General features: G+C 35.2%; 1 protein-coding gene across 3 annotated transcripts in view; it reads right to left on the reverse strand.

Moving 5' to 3' along the window:
* LOC149718443 (cell adhesion molecule Dscam1-like) overlaps nucleotides 1-18,704 on the reverse strand; it is a 451,194-nt gene that overhangs the window by 150,876 nt on the left and 281,614 nt on the right. For all 3 annotated transcript variants that reach the window (XM_089845167.1, XM_089845151.1, XM_089845159.1), the window contains exon 11: nucleotides 5,351-5,470. In XM_089845167.1, the coding sequence (XP_089701293.1) occupies nucleotides 5,351-5,470 (120 nt within the window). The remainder of the gene's footprint in view (nucleotides 1-5,350; nucleotides 5,471-18,704) is intronic.

The following is an 18,704-nucleotide window of genomic DNA, read 5'->3' on the forward strand; positions in this document are numbered from 1 at the left end:
GCTAAGCCATCAGAGGGAATGGACTCGGCACCATATTTGGTAAAATAGACTCCCGCTATTGGTCAACGACATTTCAGCCAATAGAAATATTAAAATGCATTTCTAATCTCATAACTTGATGTTTGTGTTGAACTAGATTCATGATTCGTTACTTTCCCCGCATAAGAAAAAAATATTATACCCTTCTTATTCTATTTCGGGTAGAAACTTTAATAATTAGGATATAAAGCTTAGACAAAAGTATAGCGCATTTCGCGAATACGCTTCAAAAAAAAAAACAAAAACGTGAAAAAAATCCTCGATAAAAGAGGATTTTCCAGATATATATACAATAAAATTTGGGCTTCAAAAGTGAAAAAAAAAGTTTCTCTTTCTTTGACGTGGGCAAGAACGTATAAGAGGCAATATCGCTCGATTACAGGAACAAATATTTTTCTTTACAAAATTTAATAAAGGTCTTCCATTTTTATTATTTCCTTTTTATTTTTTATTTTCAGCCCGTGGAAAAAAAAACCCTTTTCACCAAGAGTAAACAAACCCGGAGTACGCAGTCAAATATTTTTAATTTAGAAAATTAACAATAAATACTTAATACCTTTTAAAACATATCTGTAAAAATAGGCAATATACCTCCAAATCAAATGCGATTATTGGTTATTCATTTAAAAATTTTGCATATTGGTAGCTTTAGCGTAAATGTTATTACATCAAAATTACAAAGTTTCCATTCGAACAAAATTGTTTATATTTAGGTACTATGTCCTTTAAGCCGAGCGCGCGACATATGTGTCTTTTAAACCAACCATGTTTGAATTTCTACTTGGCCCTCTTTTACTTTACCTAGAGAACTACGTTGGGGGAATTATACTCCTTGATTTACTCTTGATTTAGCCTGAAATTCTTCTTATCTCGGTTATACAATATATTTCCTTCCTTTATCTTTTATTTTCGCTTTGTTTTGTCTGATCTGAAGTATTTCATTTTATTTTCCCATCGCCTTGTCTTTCTAAATTTAATTTCCTTCGAATGTATTTATTCTTTAAAATCAAACGTCATTATATTCCACCCTTCATATTTTTCGAACCCTTGGATACGTCTTCTGACTTGTCAATTTCTACAAAGAGGAATTATAGCCATCATAAGTTTACTACATATGTTGTAGAAGTATGACACTAGCTGTACTTCATAATGCTAGAGGCTTACTGAGAGCTAGTTTGAGAACGAGAAGCGAGAATTGAAGTCTTACATTCGGTTTTGCAGTCCATCTTCCTATTTAGTCTGTCCTTAGCCTTTGACAGAGCCTCATCACGCGTTTTTTGCGAGAATCTATGACGTTTCGCCTACGTCACTTCATGACAAGTTCTCTTTAACCAGTGATACACTTATAGAACATATCTTATATATATAAATGAAGCCATGTATAGACAATTATAAATATATTAACTACTAGCAGAGAAACCATGGCACAGAAGTGGGCCCGCTATCGGAGGCTTTTCCCTCGTGCCAAGAGGCACCACCAGATGCGTGTAGTAAACGGGTGGGGCTGGCCAACTCACACTGTCACTTGCGGTGCTTCATGGCGGCCTGCCCTTGTGGTGTTAACTTCTCTTACGGTATTAATGGATTGGTTTATGGGTGCTATTTTATTTTCTCATAAAATCTCCTTCATTCGTAAAAGTCTTTTTACCCCAAAAAGCATGCCTGTTCGAAATATTCTACAGAGCAGCTGTACTGAAAAATTTCCATCTTGAAAATGCCGGCTCAAAATTATTTAAAATTTCTGACACGGTAGGTGAAAATTGTTTTAGTTATTTCGGAAAAGCGCCCGTTTTGTATAATCCGCCAGGAACTTATATATTTAAAAGAAGCAAGCAAAAATGAATAGCAATAAACCTTCACTTCAATCCGGCTCAAAATCCAATGAAGGGTTCCACCCCTCAACCAGTATGAAAATAAATTTATGGCTCTCTTAAATAAATATACGTTTAGATGGCGTTGCTAAATGAGGACGAGGAAAAATAAAGAAATTCGGTTTATCTCGGTCGCTTTGGCTTGGACGAACCCGCTTGACTGGAATCGAAAATAGGGTGTGATTTGCTCGGAAGCATACGTTACCCACATGCTTTAGTCTACTTGGGTCTAAGATGGCAGAGCCATCTATTGCATGCCTCACGTTTTTGCCAACCATAGGTGCAAGACCACTCTGTAATGGGTATAGGCTTTTCGCCTGCAATCAAGCTGGTTCATTCATGGCCCTGGGAAATAAATTCCGTCAATTTTTTCTAATTCCATGCATTTCGTCTAAACAGGTCGCCGCAAGCGAGGACTATGAAGCGCTTTCAATAAGGCCTGCAATTCACTCAACCTTCTTTTAATTGCATATATTTCCCACTCAGTAATTCCTTGTAGAAAATATGAATGCTTTTTTCATTCTACGTAGCGTATTGAAATTTTCCAGATGGAAAATAGAATATAGTAAACCAAGTTTGGAATTTCACCCAAAAAAATTCCAGGCTTTCTAACAGTTTATCGCTTGTTTTACGCTACTTTTTATCCGCATAGACGGCGGATTTTAAGGCGGGTGTATCTCGGTCTTGCAGACTTTGAAACACTTTTTAAGATTTTATTTTTCTCATAGAGAGAAAAAAGGGTTTCTAAAAGATAAATTCCCTAACTTTCCCTTATTTATTTTTTTTTTCTAGTTATTTCCTAAGCGCGCTAGCTGCCCAGTATTGGAAACCCGAAGTAGGGTTCCTTGAAACAAGGGGTAAGGAATTATTGTTTTAAAAAGATGCCGCAAACGAAGACTAGTGTTTCAAACTGGCCCCTTTGGCCTTGAATAACGCCATAATGAAAACTTCTAATTGAAGGTCGACTACACTAAATATCTCTAATTTAATAGCATCTTCTGCTTATTTTTCGCTAGATATTTGGACCAATCACAAGCCCCAGATATGGGAGTCGTTAATTTACTATAGTGAAATACCATTATCAATGAATTCACAATAAATTACCTAGTAAAAGGTAATTTAACTTTATCAAAGGGTGAATGAAATTTGTCTATTTTCACGTGAAGTAAATTTGGGGTTATACAATACGCTAGAATCTTACAAAAATAATTTTTATATTATCTTAGTTAAGGTATTTTTAATCAGCAACTTTATATTCTATGATTGTTATAATTTCTAAATGAGATTTACCGTTTAAACTTGATAAAAAGTTAAGGCTATCTTTAATAATTATGGGAGCTCCCTGAACTCAAAGTTAATACGAAACAACTAAAATCAATTCTTTGGTATTTCGAGGATTAAATATCGCTTCTCATAAAATACACACATTAAAGAAGTTATTATAAGCTAAAGCAGCATACATGTGCATAAATAACATCCATTTTCTTATAGTACAGATTCGGCTATGGGTTCTACTAAACTATTTCTCTCACGTAGGCCTAGCCTATAGGAATTTTATTCATAAATAGCGGAAAAGGGACATTTATTCTAGTTTTTGGGCGGCCATTTTTAAAGATGGCGGCAAATTGAAATCCAAAAGCCATAAAGACCGTCTATAGGAATAGGGAACCAGTGTGCTAAATATTAAAGAAATATGTCGTAGCGCGCGAACTTTATTCCATTTAAGCAGGTTTTTGGCATTTCCGCCCGCCATTTTTCAAGATGGCGGCCGAATGAAAAAATCTTTTTAAGTGCGTACCTAGTACTGAAGAGTAACGTTCTCCTAAAATTTCAGCCTACTTTGTAAACCGGTTTGGGGTTGGCATTGATTATCAGTCAGTCAGGATTTTGACTTAAATATATTTAGATAATTCTTAATATTGATGCGAAATAATTATATAGTTTCCCTTAATTTTTACTAGAAAACATGAACCCTGTTAATTTCCTCATCACAGAAACTCCCTTAACCGTTTCTTCAAATAACCCTGGCTAGGTATCTATCGAAGATGCGAAGCAGCTGCGGGAAAGACTAAAAGTTCTCCAACCGATAGAAACAAAACACACAAAAACAAAGAGAAAAAAAAGCGCCCAAAAAATAGAGAAATAACAACAAAGTTTTTCAAAGGATTATGTTGTTGGAGCGTAAACCCATTTCCCAGCAATATGTTTGGAGATACAGAAAGAAAATCGAGGATCTATGAAACGTTGCACTACAAAGGGTTACCACAAACGAAGGTGATAACCACCTCACCACATAGACCCCAAAAGCGTGATAAAAGCAATGGAGTTAAGTATACACTCTTCGTGAAAATATAGTTCCAACACGTGGAAAATCCGAATATGGTGGAAGCGGGGATAGTAACGAAACTATTCTACCATATCTACCTTTTCATCAATTCACATTTTCCATATGGACAAACTTTAGCTAGACACTGCACCCAACGTCTGAAATATACTGAATTCCAGGCCTAAATCAATAATACCGCAGATGGACGGACATAAATTTTGAAGTAGTTCTAGGGCTAGTGGCGAAGTCACGAAAAATTACCTAACTATGACCATAACCATATAGTAATCTCCATTAGTAAAGGTCTACCGTAGGCATTGATAAAATGGGTAATAGAGAAACTTTTGCGCTCTCTTCAGTTAAAGGTTTGTCCTTCAAATTGGAATGGAATATTGTGATTTTCCACTTTCTGGTCAAGTCGAGTCAGAGGCAGTAACGAAAATCTAAGCAGATCATTGCTTTGGTTTCCGGCAAATTCTGTAAATCCACCACCAGGAGACGGTTCTCTACGAGAAATACTCCGCCGTAAGACGCCCATCAACGTTTTTATGTTTTCTAGCAGCAAATAGCTCCTTGACCTATATACTTATTGACTATAGGGTTATGTCATAGTCATATAAATAATGATTGAAATACGTTAATAACCTATAATAGTAATTATTCAATAATGTTTTGGAATCGTTTTAAGGAGGCAGTGCGTAGCTTTTATTCCGTCGCGAGTCCGCATGAATAAATTCACCACAATTATTTTCTTTTCTAACAATCACCTTCGATGTAAAAAAATTGGGTCCCTCAGTATCGGGACATATAAGGGGACTAATCTCTGCGCACTCTCAGAATCTAAAACACCTTCAGCGCAGGCGCCAAAGCGAGATGAAAGGCAAAGTTTTACCCCAGTGTCTTTCCCTCTTAGTTACCTAGAAGAGGCTTATACAAGTACGTCCGTATGTGATTCCCCTACAACATTAGTTTGTTCTTAACATAAAGCGGCTTTTGGCTTGATTTTACCTCGCAATGTGTACCAAAGAACGGCATAGAAGTTACTTTTTTTCTCGACGTAGGATTCCCGGGGTTCCTCCCTTTAGTGGTTTCCCCTTTCTTTCTATTTACTCACCAGAGTTCGATTTCCACCTAATCTGCGGAGTCGGATGCCCTTCGGATTGACAGTCTAGAGTCACGTGACTTCCCACGACGGCCATGGCGTCCGACGGTTGCACAGTCCAGTAAGGAGACACTGAAAAACAGAGCATTGATTAAGTTCCCATAGCAGTCTGGTTTAATTTCTTCAAAGGCAAATAAAAATAATAGAAAGTGTGAGGCAGTAAGAAAAGAGTTTGTTTAGCGATTAACGTTGCCTCTCAGCTAACTAAAACAATATTTACTGCTAGGGTAGTCTAACCATTGAGAACTTCACCAGGGGTCCCATGGAGGGGCCTCGTGTGGTTTTTATGCAGGGTGTTTCTGAATGTTCTGTCAAAAGATATCGGGGTGTTCATTGGGCGATTTAAAGTCAAAGATGTTCTATGTTATTTTGCGGTCCAAGCCGCTGTTTTCAAGCCATCATTGAAGTGTTTATTGCAAACTGCAGTATACTGGGGAAGAACTATAGTATAAGTACTGGCGATAGTACGCAGGTAAACCGAATTACATCTACCAAGTCCGCACTACAAAATTCAGAATCTCCAAAAACCACAATATATTGTAACACCCCCAAAGCTGCAAAATTAGCACTATTTTCTACGTTAAAGTATTGCTCTGATTGGTCTACCGAAGAAGCTAGGGAAAGAGAAATAAAGACTTGGAGTATGTCTTAAACATCATACTGAGCACTACGGAAGTCTTTCATACACCACTGCGACTAACTGTCTGTTATTTTTATTTGCCCTTGATCTGGTGTTGAGTCAGTCCCGTAGAGACTGGACAGTACCATATAAAAAACAGGCTTGATTGATTTAGTTTCTGATCTGTGTTGACTTTAGGCAAAGGAAAAAGTGGGGAACTTCTAATTTATCCTACAGTGCAAGACAAAAGGGCTTCCGGTCTATTGTACCAAAAGAGCTAAATATGCAGAAATTTAACAGCATGCAAATTTCACGCTGGATTTAAAACGAATTTAACTTCATTGAATAGATGATTCGTCAAACCTTTCAAGGTCAATTTTTACTGTTTGGTACTGTTCTGAACTGGTAATCGTGTTTCTCGAAATCAAAACTTGGTTCTGGACACGGCCCTACGTAGCGCATTGCATATACCTTAAACCTGTCCTTGTTTAAACTGAAATTCGTCTAAATAAAGACAAAATAACTAACTACTCATAATTGCATTGTTCTAAACGCTGTGCCATAGGTCTGACATCATAATGATTATATTCCCTTCGACAACTCCACATTGTTAGCCAACACAAAAACTTATTCATCAACCTCCTGTCCAAAACCACTACAGCAAAGAAGAAGAAAAGCCGCCAAAAGACGCTCCTGTACCCTTTAATAAAGGATGTCTACTCTTATGGCAAATACCATTTCGTCTCATACTTATTGTAGAGTATCATAGGTTTATGCTACTTGCCTACTTCACAGTGGATTACGGAAGGCTCAATTCTAATGAAATACACTATTTTGAATATTTTTTCGGGGTGTCTGTCTGGTATGGTAATTGTTGAATTACAAGTTTATATTTTTCAAATTCTAGAATAAATTTTCTGTCTTTCAAAGATACACGCATTGTTAGATTTAGTCTATTTAGATAAGATTGAAGTCTTAAAAGTATTTCCAAGACGGACTCAAACAAGTTCTTCGCTCTAGAATGGTAAAATAAGGTCAAAAATTTAACCAAACTTCTCACTGAACATGGGTTTGAAGCACAGCAAAAATTCAAAAACTAGCCTTAAGTAGCATTTTCACTGGGAGGAAATAATTCCTGTCTAAAATGCTTTTTAAAATGCGGTTTCTCATAAATGCATAAAGAATTTTACTTCGCGAATAATTTCTTGCTGCGCTTTGAGTCTTGTCGTCTACAGTAAGAAGGACTACTTAAGCCCGACCCACAAAACCCGCGTAGAAATTAACATGGGTGATATGTGTGCACAACACTTGTATGTACAATACGAGTTCTGTTAAAAGAATCCAGGCCCTGAAGAAATTGAATTATTTATATGAACAACAAACAACGAATATCTATAGCTTTTTGGCTTTTTTTTTTAACCTTACAATGCTAATTGACTTAGTAAATTGGCCATCGGAAAGGATGCGATAAATCAGTGAAGTAATTGAGTTTTGTGCAGATGGTGTATTTGGGGTAAGTCATCTGCGGACAGAGGTAGGTGACACCTGTCGGCTGGGTCCATTATTCCCTCAAACATTGTGGCCCAGAAACATCTATTAATCCTGTTGTGTATGACCTATTGGGCCCGCCCATGTCTAGTAATTTTGAACTAATTATGACTTTTCCAATTTCACCTATATTTACAGTTTTTCACGATCGTATGAACCTTGTGAAAACCTTATTGTCAACGGACCAAGAAACCCGTTGGAAATCGTGCTTTGTTTACGCTGGCTTACAATCAAATCTCTGCGAAAATGAACCCAATAAATTTAACAATAGCAATAAAAAATTCCCTGGCGAACGACTAAATTCCCTCGTTTAATTACCTTTATAAAAAAATAAAAGCATGGTTTTGTCAAGAAATGGTTGAGTAACTCCTATTTAAAACATGTTTAAAACGAAAATGGTCAATGTGAATACGACTTAACGCGGATTATTAAAAATGTAAGTTAAAACTAAGTAATTTATGCATAGCAATAAACAAGATTGCAGTACGCAACATAGTTCACATGCTTCGCAAGTTTGCAGTCAATCGATTTATCTATTATTTTAAGTGGACAATGACTCCCTTAGATAAGGCCCATTAATGACTTTAATGTACAAGGATTTTATCATTTATTTTTTTGATTAGGTAACTTTTTTATCGTATTGCTTTAAGAGTTTAATAAAAAAAACTGCCGAACTAAAATCCGGGTATTTAATATGTGGTTAAAATTATAATAGTTTGTTTTATAAATAAAAAAAATCACTAATAGTTTTTTCAATTTCTGAAAATTGGTTGCAGATTTTGAAGAAAAACGGGAATTGTCCCATTGAAATAACATGGTAATTTTACCAAATTGGTCAAATTGTACCTATCCTTACAGAAAAAAACAGTGTTTGTTTAATATATTTGAAAATGATTTCAAATAAAAGATACTTTTTAATAGGCAATATATATATATTTTTTCATTTACAAAAATTAAGTTTAAATATTAGATTTCATGGCTTTTAAATACATACCTTGAAATTCATTGTTTTCCCCAAATATAATACTGTACGATGTTTTACTATGAGTAGAGCCATGGAAAACTGGCCGTCTAAATATCTATTACGAAACGCGTACGGCGTGGGAGAGCTATCTCGGGAACGACTGAAAATCCTCTGATTGGTTACTTGGAATTATATAAAAACTTCTAATTTTAATCAAGGTTAACTGACTTTATTATAAATCTAGTTTAAGGTAATTTAAATTGATTAACTTGTGGTCTTCCTTTTGCTATAGCTATATCTTATGTAATTTGTAGAGCGCTGAAGTCTGTAACCATTCGGGTCCGCGTACAGATCCACACTAAAAACTCACTTTTTTACAAAACCTTCCGACTCTAACTTGGTTTTTTAAACTAGGATCCTTTGACCTTTTCTAGACAAGAATTATATCTGGATTGGTTTTTACTCGTGCGGGGGAGAATCCCCCCCTCGCACGAGGTATTGGTCCCGGTTTTCAAGGTCTCTCTAGCGTAGCTTTGGCAATGCATGGCGACAGGAATACCGTGTGTTCGGGCTTTTCATCCCCATCATTGCGATTTGGATTTTTTAAAGTAAACACTTATTTGGTGACTCCACCAGAACGCACTCTAGCTGAAGCCGCAAAATAGGATAAATAGACTCCGCCTCCTCCGAAGCACGCGTTGGTGCGGTGGGTTAAGGATGGTGGCGCGCGATGGTGCTAGTGGATAGCTTAAGTCTTTAGAAGGAGTTGTCTGCTGCGAGTTCTACTGTTAATATTTATTAGACTCTCACAAGTTCACAACTGGAGGTATGGCGTCTAGCAAAGAATTTTTTATCTAATGCTCGCTTTTTTTAGCCCCTATTGTTTAAATTTTTATTATCTTACATATCCCGCACGAGTGTCCTTTCTGCTGGGGCAGCTTGTTTCTCTCTATTAAAAAGCATCTAAGTTGACAAGAATAGATAAGCTTTCAAAATTTTATTGATTTTTTTTTCTCGAATATTTCTTATATTTGATAGTCTCAAAATTATAATCTTTAAAGAAATTTTCATATTTAAAATTTAGACTAGGGTATAAAGCTCACTCTACAAGCACACAAATTTGCGCAAAAAACATGGGGGGCGTTGTTTTAGTTACAAAGTATAACAAATACGTTATCCAGACTAAAGAGGGTAGAAAGAGAGGGAGTTGAAGCTAGCGGCTTTGGCAAAGCCTTTTGGGTGTTCTCGGTTTTCTTATTTTTTTATTTGTTGTATTTCCCTCCAAATATCCGGTTCACCGTATTTCAACCAATATGACGGCAGAGAAAGATGCGCGCGCATACCGGAAGCTTAGAGGTAAACTTTCAAAGCGATAAACTTCCAGCCTAGCCTTCTACTCCCCCTCTTTCAACCCTCTTTGTCCAGATTAACATTTGTGCAAAGTTCAAAGATAATGCCACAACATTGTTCAATTGTATACCTATCTTATAACGGAAAAATCCTTTCTTTTACCACATTTCCTTCTTTGGCGACGTCTATTAATTTAATTTCGTATCACAAATTAAACAAACCAGTTCCCTAACCATACTTTCAATAAACCCCTGATCAAAACAAGTCTTATGTAGAACTGAACTCATTCACGGTGTTATTAAAAATTGGATTACTCTCCTAGGCCTAGGTGCAATTTAACCAAACATTTTTTTCCCAGCAAATAAAAACGTAGAGTAAAAAAAAAATACCCATGCGGAAAAAATGACATCGCTAGCTCCTAATGCATTATTTTCTTCCGTAAGCGGATTAATTTTTTTTATGGTTCCCTTCGTCAGTCGTAAATTACTTTTTTCTCTCGGCTCTCTTACACTTCGTCGAATAATTAAATCCCTGGAAAATTCGCGTTGATAGCCTAGATGGGTGGCTACAGCTCAAAATGTAACCAAAAAGAATATATAAAAAAAGATATCGGAATGTATAGAGGGAGTGTAAGAAGGGTGGTGAACTAGTGGGGAGAACGGGGCTTGAGGTTTTATCAGGGCTATTCTATACCAGCTCCCCCTAACATCTTCTTAACCGAGGGGATCTTCGCTCAATTAAATCTAAAGGACGTGACATATTTAGTGACGTAAATTTAACCAAGGAGGGAGAAGGAGATGATGTCAGGATATAGGCAAGAGGTTTTTGGTGTTTGCCTAGTGGTAGTTGGATGGGCGTAGTTTTAAGTCGTTTTCCATTGGTTGCAATTACAAGCAGTCTGCCAACATGGAGTAAAATTTAAGGAGGCCAATGCACTTTTTAGGAAATTTTAATTATCACTTTGATAAAATTACTCCGTGGTAATTAAATTTCAACGTAATTCGTTGAAGTGAGCATTAATAGTTTTTTAAATTAAAACCACCGTGGAAGACAAGGTGATATGGTCTAGCCCATGGGCAATAATCCTCTCAATGGAACTCTTAGATGGCCCATGTTCAGGAGGAGATGGCAAGTGTGGTCATTGGACAGTTTCATCAGACAATACCGCTCCATGTTGATTATCACGCTTTCAAAATCATCCTACACAGCGAAAGACTGTTCTCATGACAACAAGGGAACAAGGTGTGACGAAACCAGGTGCATCAATAATACAATCGCAGTTCATACTAGAATGGCTCTGTTACATCTAGAATGAACTGAAGTGAAGTGAGCCCCAACTAGTACAAACCTCCGAGTTATTATCTTATCATTATTGAAATTAATTTAAAGGCCGATACTATCTTAAATTTTGTAAACGAAAACGATATGACGCACAGTTAACAATCAGTCTGTTGATAAATAGTTTTAGAACCACTACTTCAGTTTCCTTACTCCTACCCTACCTCGGACATAAAAATTTCAAAGAACGAGGCAGAGCAGAACCCCACGAAACTTAATTCACCATCAGGTCATGGTGAGCCGAAACACACTACACTACATCACGACTTGAATCCCCGGGATGTGGCAGACATAAGAGCCCATGTTCTCTTCCCCTTCAAATTAAAGACGAATTTCCTTACCATTACTTCAGGCCTCCCTTCCTAAATCAAATTAGACAGTTCCATATTCTTAAGCTTTTTAAAACCATGCAGATTCGTAATCTAGTAAATACATATTTTTTTATCTTCGGTGTGTGATGAAGATCCCCTCGAAATTCTTTCTTCCTCTTCTTCGCTTTGAAAGCCGGGCATGGAATAGGAGTGGAGAGAAATTGGGACTAATTTCGGCTCTTTGCCTATGGGAATTTTGGGCTAGAAAGCGTAAAACCTTTGCGCTTCATTACCCCGATCTTTAACCGAGCGAGTCGTCCGCCGCCTATGGGGTACCCGTAATACCCTCGTAAAAAACACCCTAGGAAAAGGGCTAGGTCCTATAGGCTAAAGCCAGTTGGTTGCTTTTCCCTTGCAAAAGCGCGCTAACCAGCAGATGTCAAAGTTAGCAGGTCGGAAATAATTCCTTTCAAAAATAGAGGGAAGGAAGGAAGAAATCTCTTTTTAGTTTTCGCGCGCCCTCGAGTTTTGCTTATTGGGAATTACGGAGGATTTTATCAATTTGACCGCCGTTTAATCACCCAAGGATTGTCGCTTTTAATTCGGCTTTTTAGATAATGCCCGGAATAAAATTACCCAAACCCTTGGATAATTAAAGTTGCCTCCTAAACAAATGTAGATTGGTAATTATTATCTAGTTGGATTAAAGTTTACCGGCGTTGTCATGGTGAAGGCACTATAGGCTCTTCAAATTGGTTTAATTTTTGCCAACTATTTTCCAAGCTATTTGCGGATTCAAACGAAAACACAATAGGCCTAATAGATTTCAGGGTACAGTCTTCTATTTTTTATTCAAAAGTTTATATAAAATAATGAGTGTTTTATATTGGAACTATTTCTCCATCTACAATATTAAGGTTACATAAATTTTCATTCTGAACACCGAGTTAGGCCTCTCTGCGAAGATAACGACAGAGAGCTATGAGATCCTATTGGATGAATCCATCAGGTGGTATTAATCTTCCAAAAAAATTGAATAGCACTCTTTCGTCATCTTCGTAGAAAATATTTAATGCGTAGATGACGACAGAGGGCTGTGAGATTCTATTGGATGAATCCATGATTCATCAGGTGGTAGAGGTCTTCCAATAATATTGAATAGGGCTATTGCGTTATCTTTGCAGTGACAACTAACTGGTGGAGTACAGTTAGGAAACATAATTCCTTGTATCTTCTTTAATAAATTTAAGATGGATAAATGGTTCCAATTTCAAGTATTTATTATTTTATATATTCTTTCGAATAAAAACAAAAAAAAATCATAGCCTGGAACGTTTTTTTTAATAAGTTTACTAAATATTACTTTAAACAGTTTAAATGTATGAAGTGTACGGAAATTATTCCGTCAGGTTGGTTTGTTAAATTTTTAAGCTGTAATTTTAAGAGATATTCGAACCAAAATATAAATAAACACTTCGTCCCTGTATTATCATGAAATTTTTAATGTCACCAGTAGCCGATTTTTTAATAAGTGACTGCAATTGTATGTTCATTGTCAATTTCTCAATTATTTTTCTTTTAGCTTTCATACGTAATAGTTGTCTTTCTATTTTTTTCCAAACCCCTTGCAATCTCATGATAGGCAGTTTTCCAATTTACCAAAGAGTTCTAAAACCATTACTTCAAAGAACTGTACCCTAGGTCTGGACTCCAAGTCACCACGCGTTCCAGTAAAAAAAAATACTGAATTAATTCAGTATTCTATGAAAAAACAGACTAAATTGCCTCGATATAAAAAATAAACAAAAAACGTGTCTCTAAGGGCGCCGAAGACCTTTTACATTAACCCGGTAATGATGATTTTCCTCTTAAGTTTATCTTAGGGGGAGATTTTAAAATGGAAAAGAAGCAGAAGGACTATATGGGAGGGAGGGAGGTGTAGAAAAGAGGATGCGACGATGTAAAAGTGCCAGTCTCGAGAGCATTTACGTTTCCTTCCTCTCGGAATTTGCATCCTAATGATCGAACTGAGTCCTCCCGCTATTCCACGCTGTCAATTCCCTCGTTTCCCGGGCTTCTAACTAAGCCTTGGTAGGGTATTGCTTCCATTAGAGAAGGCTTTCTTGTAGTATAAACACGTGAGCTCCGACTCACGCTAAACTGAACATCGACTATGCAAACCGGCACGCGACAAATAATACCACGCCCAATCTTTTACCTCTGCTTTTTAAAGGGCGAGCTGCACGCAGAAGGAATTAATTCCGAAGTTTTATAAACCCTTTTCTGCCAGCAATTTTTTCGCTTCACGAACGAGAGCTGTTGAGTATGAAATTTCATGGGCAACTTATTTAGTACACATTTTTTTTCTAGTTGGCCGTGGATTGATTCTAAAAGGCGATTAAAATGGAAGAGAGAGCCGCGTCGTATTGGCGCGCGCTGTAGAGCAAAACGCCAGTCGCGACTTGCACAGCGTTTTCCAACAGAAAGCGACACAATTATGAGGCTATGACACGGCTGGCTGGGTCTTTTATACAGGGTGTCACAAAAACGGCGGTTAGGACTGAAGCTCAGTGGGTTCTATGGGAAACCGATTTATAGTCGAAAATGTAACTACTATGATATTTTTCCCTAGGGGCCACAGATTATTAGTTATGAATTTAGTGTTTTAGGGATGACCCCTTAATTAAATTTGCATTGTCTTTCCATTTCTCAGTTAAATATAAGGGTCTTTAATCATAACTTTAGGCAAAATGTGATGGAAATTTTTGATCAAAACATTGCACGTTTAACCCACTGCACTTTGGTCCTACCATCTTTTTTTGGAACACCCTGCGTATTTATGCAAATTATGCGTAAATAAAAAGCTTACTTTAGCGTTTTTAAGCCTTATTGATAATTATGTTGCAATTTATGTTACAGCACAACTAAATTAAACCAAAAAATTACAAAGCTAAATTTACGAGTATTAAAAACAATCAATATCAAAATGGCAGTCAAAATTAAATAACGTGATAATAGCTTGGTTCATAAATGATCTCCGTTTGTAAGGTTATCTTGATTAATACTTTGTTTTATTTAAAATAATTTAATTTAATGTACTTTTTTTGCGGACGAAATCCATAATGGAAAAATGTTTTCTTTAATTTGGACTTAACTTATTTCTGCACTGTATACAAACTTAATTTCTGCACTGTATACAAACTTCAAGGTACTTTTGTATTATTGTTGTATAATTATTATTTTTATTTTTATTTTTATTATAACTATTATTATTATTTACCGATTTCTACTTTAAGCCTTCCAATACCATTGAATTTATTTAACTAATTTGTTCATGAAACTTGGCCTTTAAACCCTTGACAATTTAAATGAGTTGAAAGTTCAGAGACAGAGACAGAGAGAGAGAGAGAGACAGAGAGAGAGAGAGAGAGAGAGAGAGAGTAAGCGATAGAAAAAGAGGGGTTAAAGAATATATTTCCCCCAGGATAAAAAAAACTAGGCTTACCCTAGCGGAGACGATAGGAGAGAAAATTAACTTATTTATAGTTGGTAGTTTTAAGCGATTCAATTTCCCTAACCTCTTACCCTCGAAGTTTTTTACGCATTAAGTATAAAAAGAGGAAATTAAAATCAGAAGAGGATAAAAGCGCGGCAAATGACTTTCCGGGGGAGGGGGGGAGACTCGATCCCGCCACTACATCACGCTATGCGCGCGCTTGAGATATTCCGTATAGCTTTCTCAAGTACAAAGTATAAAAAAATAGCGGAAATCAATTACCATTCTTTAAAAAAAAGACAGTATGGTTGAGACTAAAGGGAAGTACTCCTGCCTACCGTGGAAGGAAGTGAAAAACGGAAGAGAGAGAGAAAAAAATTCAATAAAAATAAATGAAAGAAATAAAAGTTTGAAGTTTGAAATTCAAAGGAATGGATATGGACGCTATAGTAGAGATGTTGCGGTTTGAGTGTGTGTGAGTGTTAATAGGAGAAGACTGACTATAGGATGAAACTTCACCGTCTATTTTCTACCAGCGCCTGTAGAAATGTTTTTTCCCGAGTGCTCTGACGTTCAGAGGGAAGCTATCCAATTGGCGTTTGTTTTGGATTTACAAAAAAGACAGTGGGGGTATTTTTAATTATTTTCATTAAACTTAAATCAAATATTACCGTAATTTGATTAAATTTTGGCATAATGTAAACGGAATTTTACGGTAATTTGAAAAACATTGTTGCATAAATTGAACAAAACTTTTCCGTAGTTTTTTTTTAAGATTTACTAGAACTTCAATAAAATTTTTTACCATACTTTAATTAGAATTTTATCATAATTTGATTAATATTTAACCATTATTTGTTTAATATTTTAAATTTATTTTAAAATTATTTGATTAATATTTTAAAATTATTTGATTAATATTTTAAAATTATTTGATTAATATTTTAAAATTATTTGATTAATATTTTAAAATTATTTGATTAATATTTTAAGATTATTTGATTAATGTTTTACTATTATTTGATTAATAATTTACCATTATTTGATTAAATGTTTCCATAATTTGATTTGTTTTTCTACCATTATATGGTTAATAATTTACCATTACCTGTTTAATGCATTATCATTGTTCAATTAATATTTTAACATTATTTAATTAATATTTTGTTATGATTTGGATAATATTTTGTCATAATTTAAAAAATAAATAAATTTACCATGGTAAGATCAAGAACCTGTGCAAGATACGGTATAATTTTATGAAAGTTTGATATCAAGGTTCAATTCGACCATTTCAAATGAACCAAGCTTGCATCTTAAAATAATAACGTTGTTAGTCAATATTAAGGACATGTAATGCAAATTTTACTAATACTCCAACAAAAATATTACCGAAGTTTAGTCCAAAATAGGTTTGGGTATATATTAAGACCCAAAAAATACAATCTTTAATCTTAATAATACATGCTTTTAAGAAGAAATATCAGGTTTTTCAATAACCTTAATGTAAACCCGATAGATGCTTACATACATACAACTCGCTAGTCGATCGAAAGTTCCTAGACTAAATTAGGAAACGTTCAACACGGTAAGAGACACAAGATACCTTATCAAAGATTTAATAAGTTATAAGCCGATATGGAATAAGAGGGAGCGAACTTAAACAGCGCGTCATAGTCGATGATAAATCGAAGACAGGTGTTTTAGTCAGGCACAATGAATTAGGCAATTTAGCCTTAATGGAAAGAGCCATGATAAGTAATTCTATTTTGCTGTGACAATAAAGTTGGGATTATTAGGATCAACGTAGAAAAGGGGAAAAGAGAGAAATAGAAAAGAATATATAAAATCCCGGGATATGAAATATTAATGCCCCGAGAGGAAACGTTACGCTATTAATATAAAAAGCCATTTCGCCTTTTACCATATATACAGGGTGTTTCTGGTAAGTCTGCCATATAATAAAAGGGATGTTCTTTGAGTGATGTTGAGTCGTAAATGTTCTATGACATTTTTATGGTTGCCCTCTTACTACTATTGTCTTTTAGTTTATTAATTAAATTTAAAGGCTTACCCGTTAAACACTCCTCCAATCCTAACTTGAAAAGTGTGGCTCGGAGGGCAAAATGTCATAGAACATTTTTGACTCAAAATCGCCCAAAGTACATCCCCATCCCCTTAATTTTTGGCAGACTTATCAGAAACACCCTGTATAGCAGCAAAGAGAGTGAGAGAGACAGAAATTTTGCGACTACGAATGAAACCTATGACGACAACAAGAAACATTATTACGATTAGGTATCTTATATCTACGTGTGTTAAACAACTACGATATCTCATTATGTTAAATCTTATGGAGATTTTGATTTACATTTGAATGTAAATAAAAAAAAATTTCCACCGTATCATTGCAAAGAAAAAAAATGCCAGAAATAAATTTTTTTGAAAAAATATGTTTAATAATCATGTCTCTAAACTGAAAAAAAAATTAAATATCTGGGGCTTCAGTCATTATTTTAGTTTTCTAGTATTTGTCCACAAAGAGAGTTTTTATTAACAGAAATTTACTCGAATCCAGATCATGTAATAAACCGTTCTTTTTATAAAAGCAAAGAAAAGCTGAAAAGCCTTCAGTTAGTGTCAGGTAAGGTTGACAAGTAATACTTTTTGAACTGGAAAAGGTACAGGATTGGTCAGAATTGAGCATAGCCTCAAAAGTCAAACTGAATGCTATAATTGTGCCAACTTAGCACCCAAATTCTATTATTTTCTAGTGCTGCGGCTCGACTAAGGTTAATATGTTAAAATTACGAAAGGGAAGATTGGTGCTTATCATTAAAACTGCGAAGACCTAAAAAGAAACCCCAAAGATAAGATTTCACGTGAGCGAACAATTAAATTAAAACTTGAACAATTAAATTGTACCGACGTTTTAGTATTATTAAGGCAATAATAACTAACAATTTTTACCTAAGCATGTGAATTGAATTGACTTATTAAAAACTAAAATTGTGGAAGAGAACTGGTAGATATTTAACTGCAGTTTTCTACCGCAAATTTATAGATAAACGTTTTGGTTTTCTATATTCAATAAATTGATTTTCCATAGTAAAATGTATTTAATTTTCTGTTTTTTACTAACTGTGGAAATGTTAACCGGCATAAACATGATATTCAAGTAGTCTAATGTATTCATTGTTGGTCTTTATGAAATTTACACCATGTCACCAAAAACCCCTCAATAAATGTATTACAGATTATAGGCCTATATGTAGTTATTTGGGCAAGCACATAATTATAAAAATAGTGGTGCGTGCTTCAGGACTCAATAAATCAATAGATCGTAGGATTGAAGTGTAAAAAAACCATTGTAATAAAAGCTTATAATAGTACAAGAAACATAAAATTAATTTTAGAGTAACATGTAAAAGCGATTATAAACATGAAATGGCTTTCGAAATCTAAAATAATAAGTGTGTTTTTGTCCAGAAAAGTTTCTCAGATCCCATGTCCATGATTGTATCGCTATAGCATGGCCAGTATGCGTTTTTCGTAGCATTCAGTCAGTAATAAATAAATCCGGTACATTTGTTGAATTACGGTCTGAATTTATAAATTTTAACAGCACGGTCCTTATGAAAGGAAAGTCCAGTTTGATTTTCTTATCTTCGGAGAAGCTT

The sequence above is a fragment of the Phalangium opilio genome, unplaced genomic scaffold (assembly GCF_054372755.1).
Source record: "Phalangium opilio isolate 3A_F unplaced genomic scaffold, DU_Popi_V2 ptg000002l_1, whole genome shotgun sequence".
Taxonomy (NCBI): Eukaryota; Metazoa; Arthropoda; class Arachnida; order Opiliones; family Phalangiidae; genus Phalangium; species Phalangium opilio.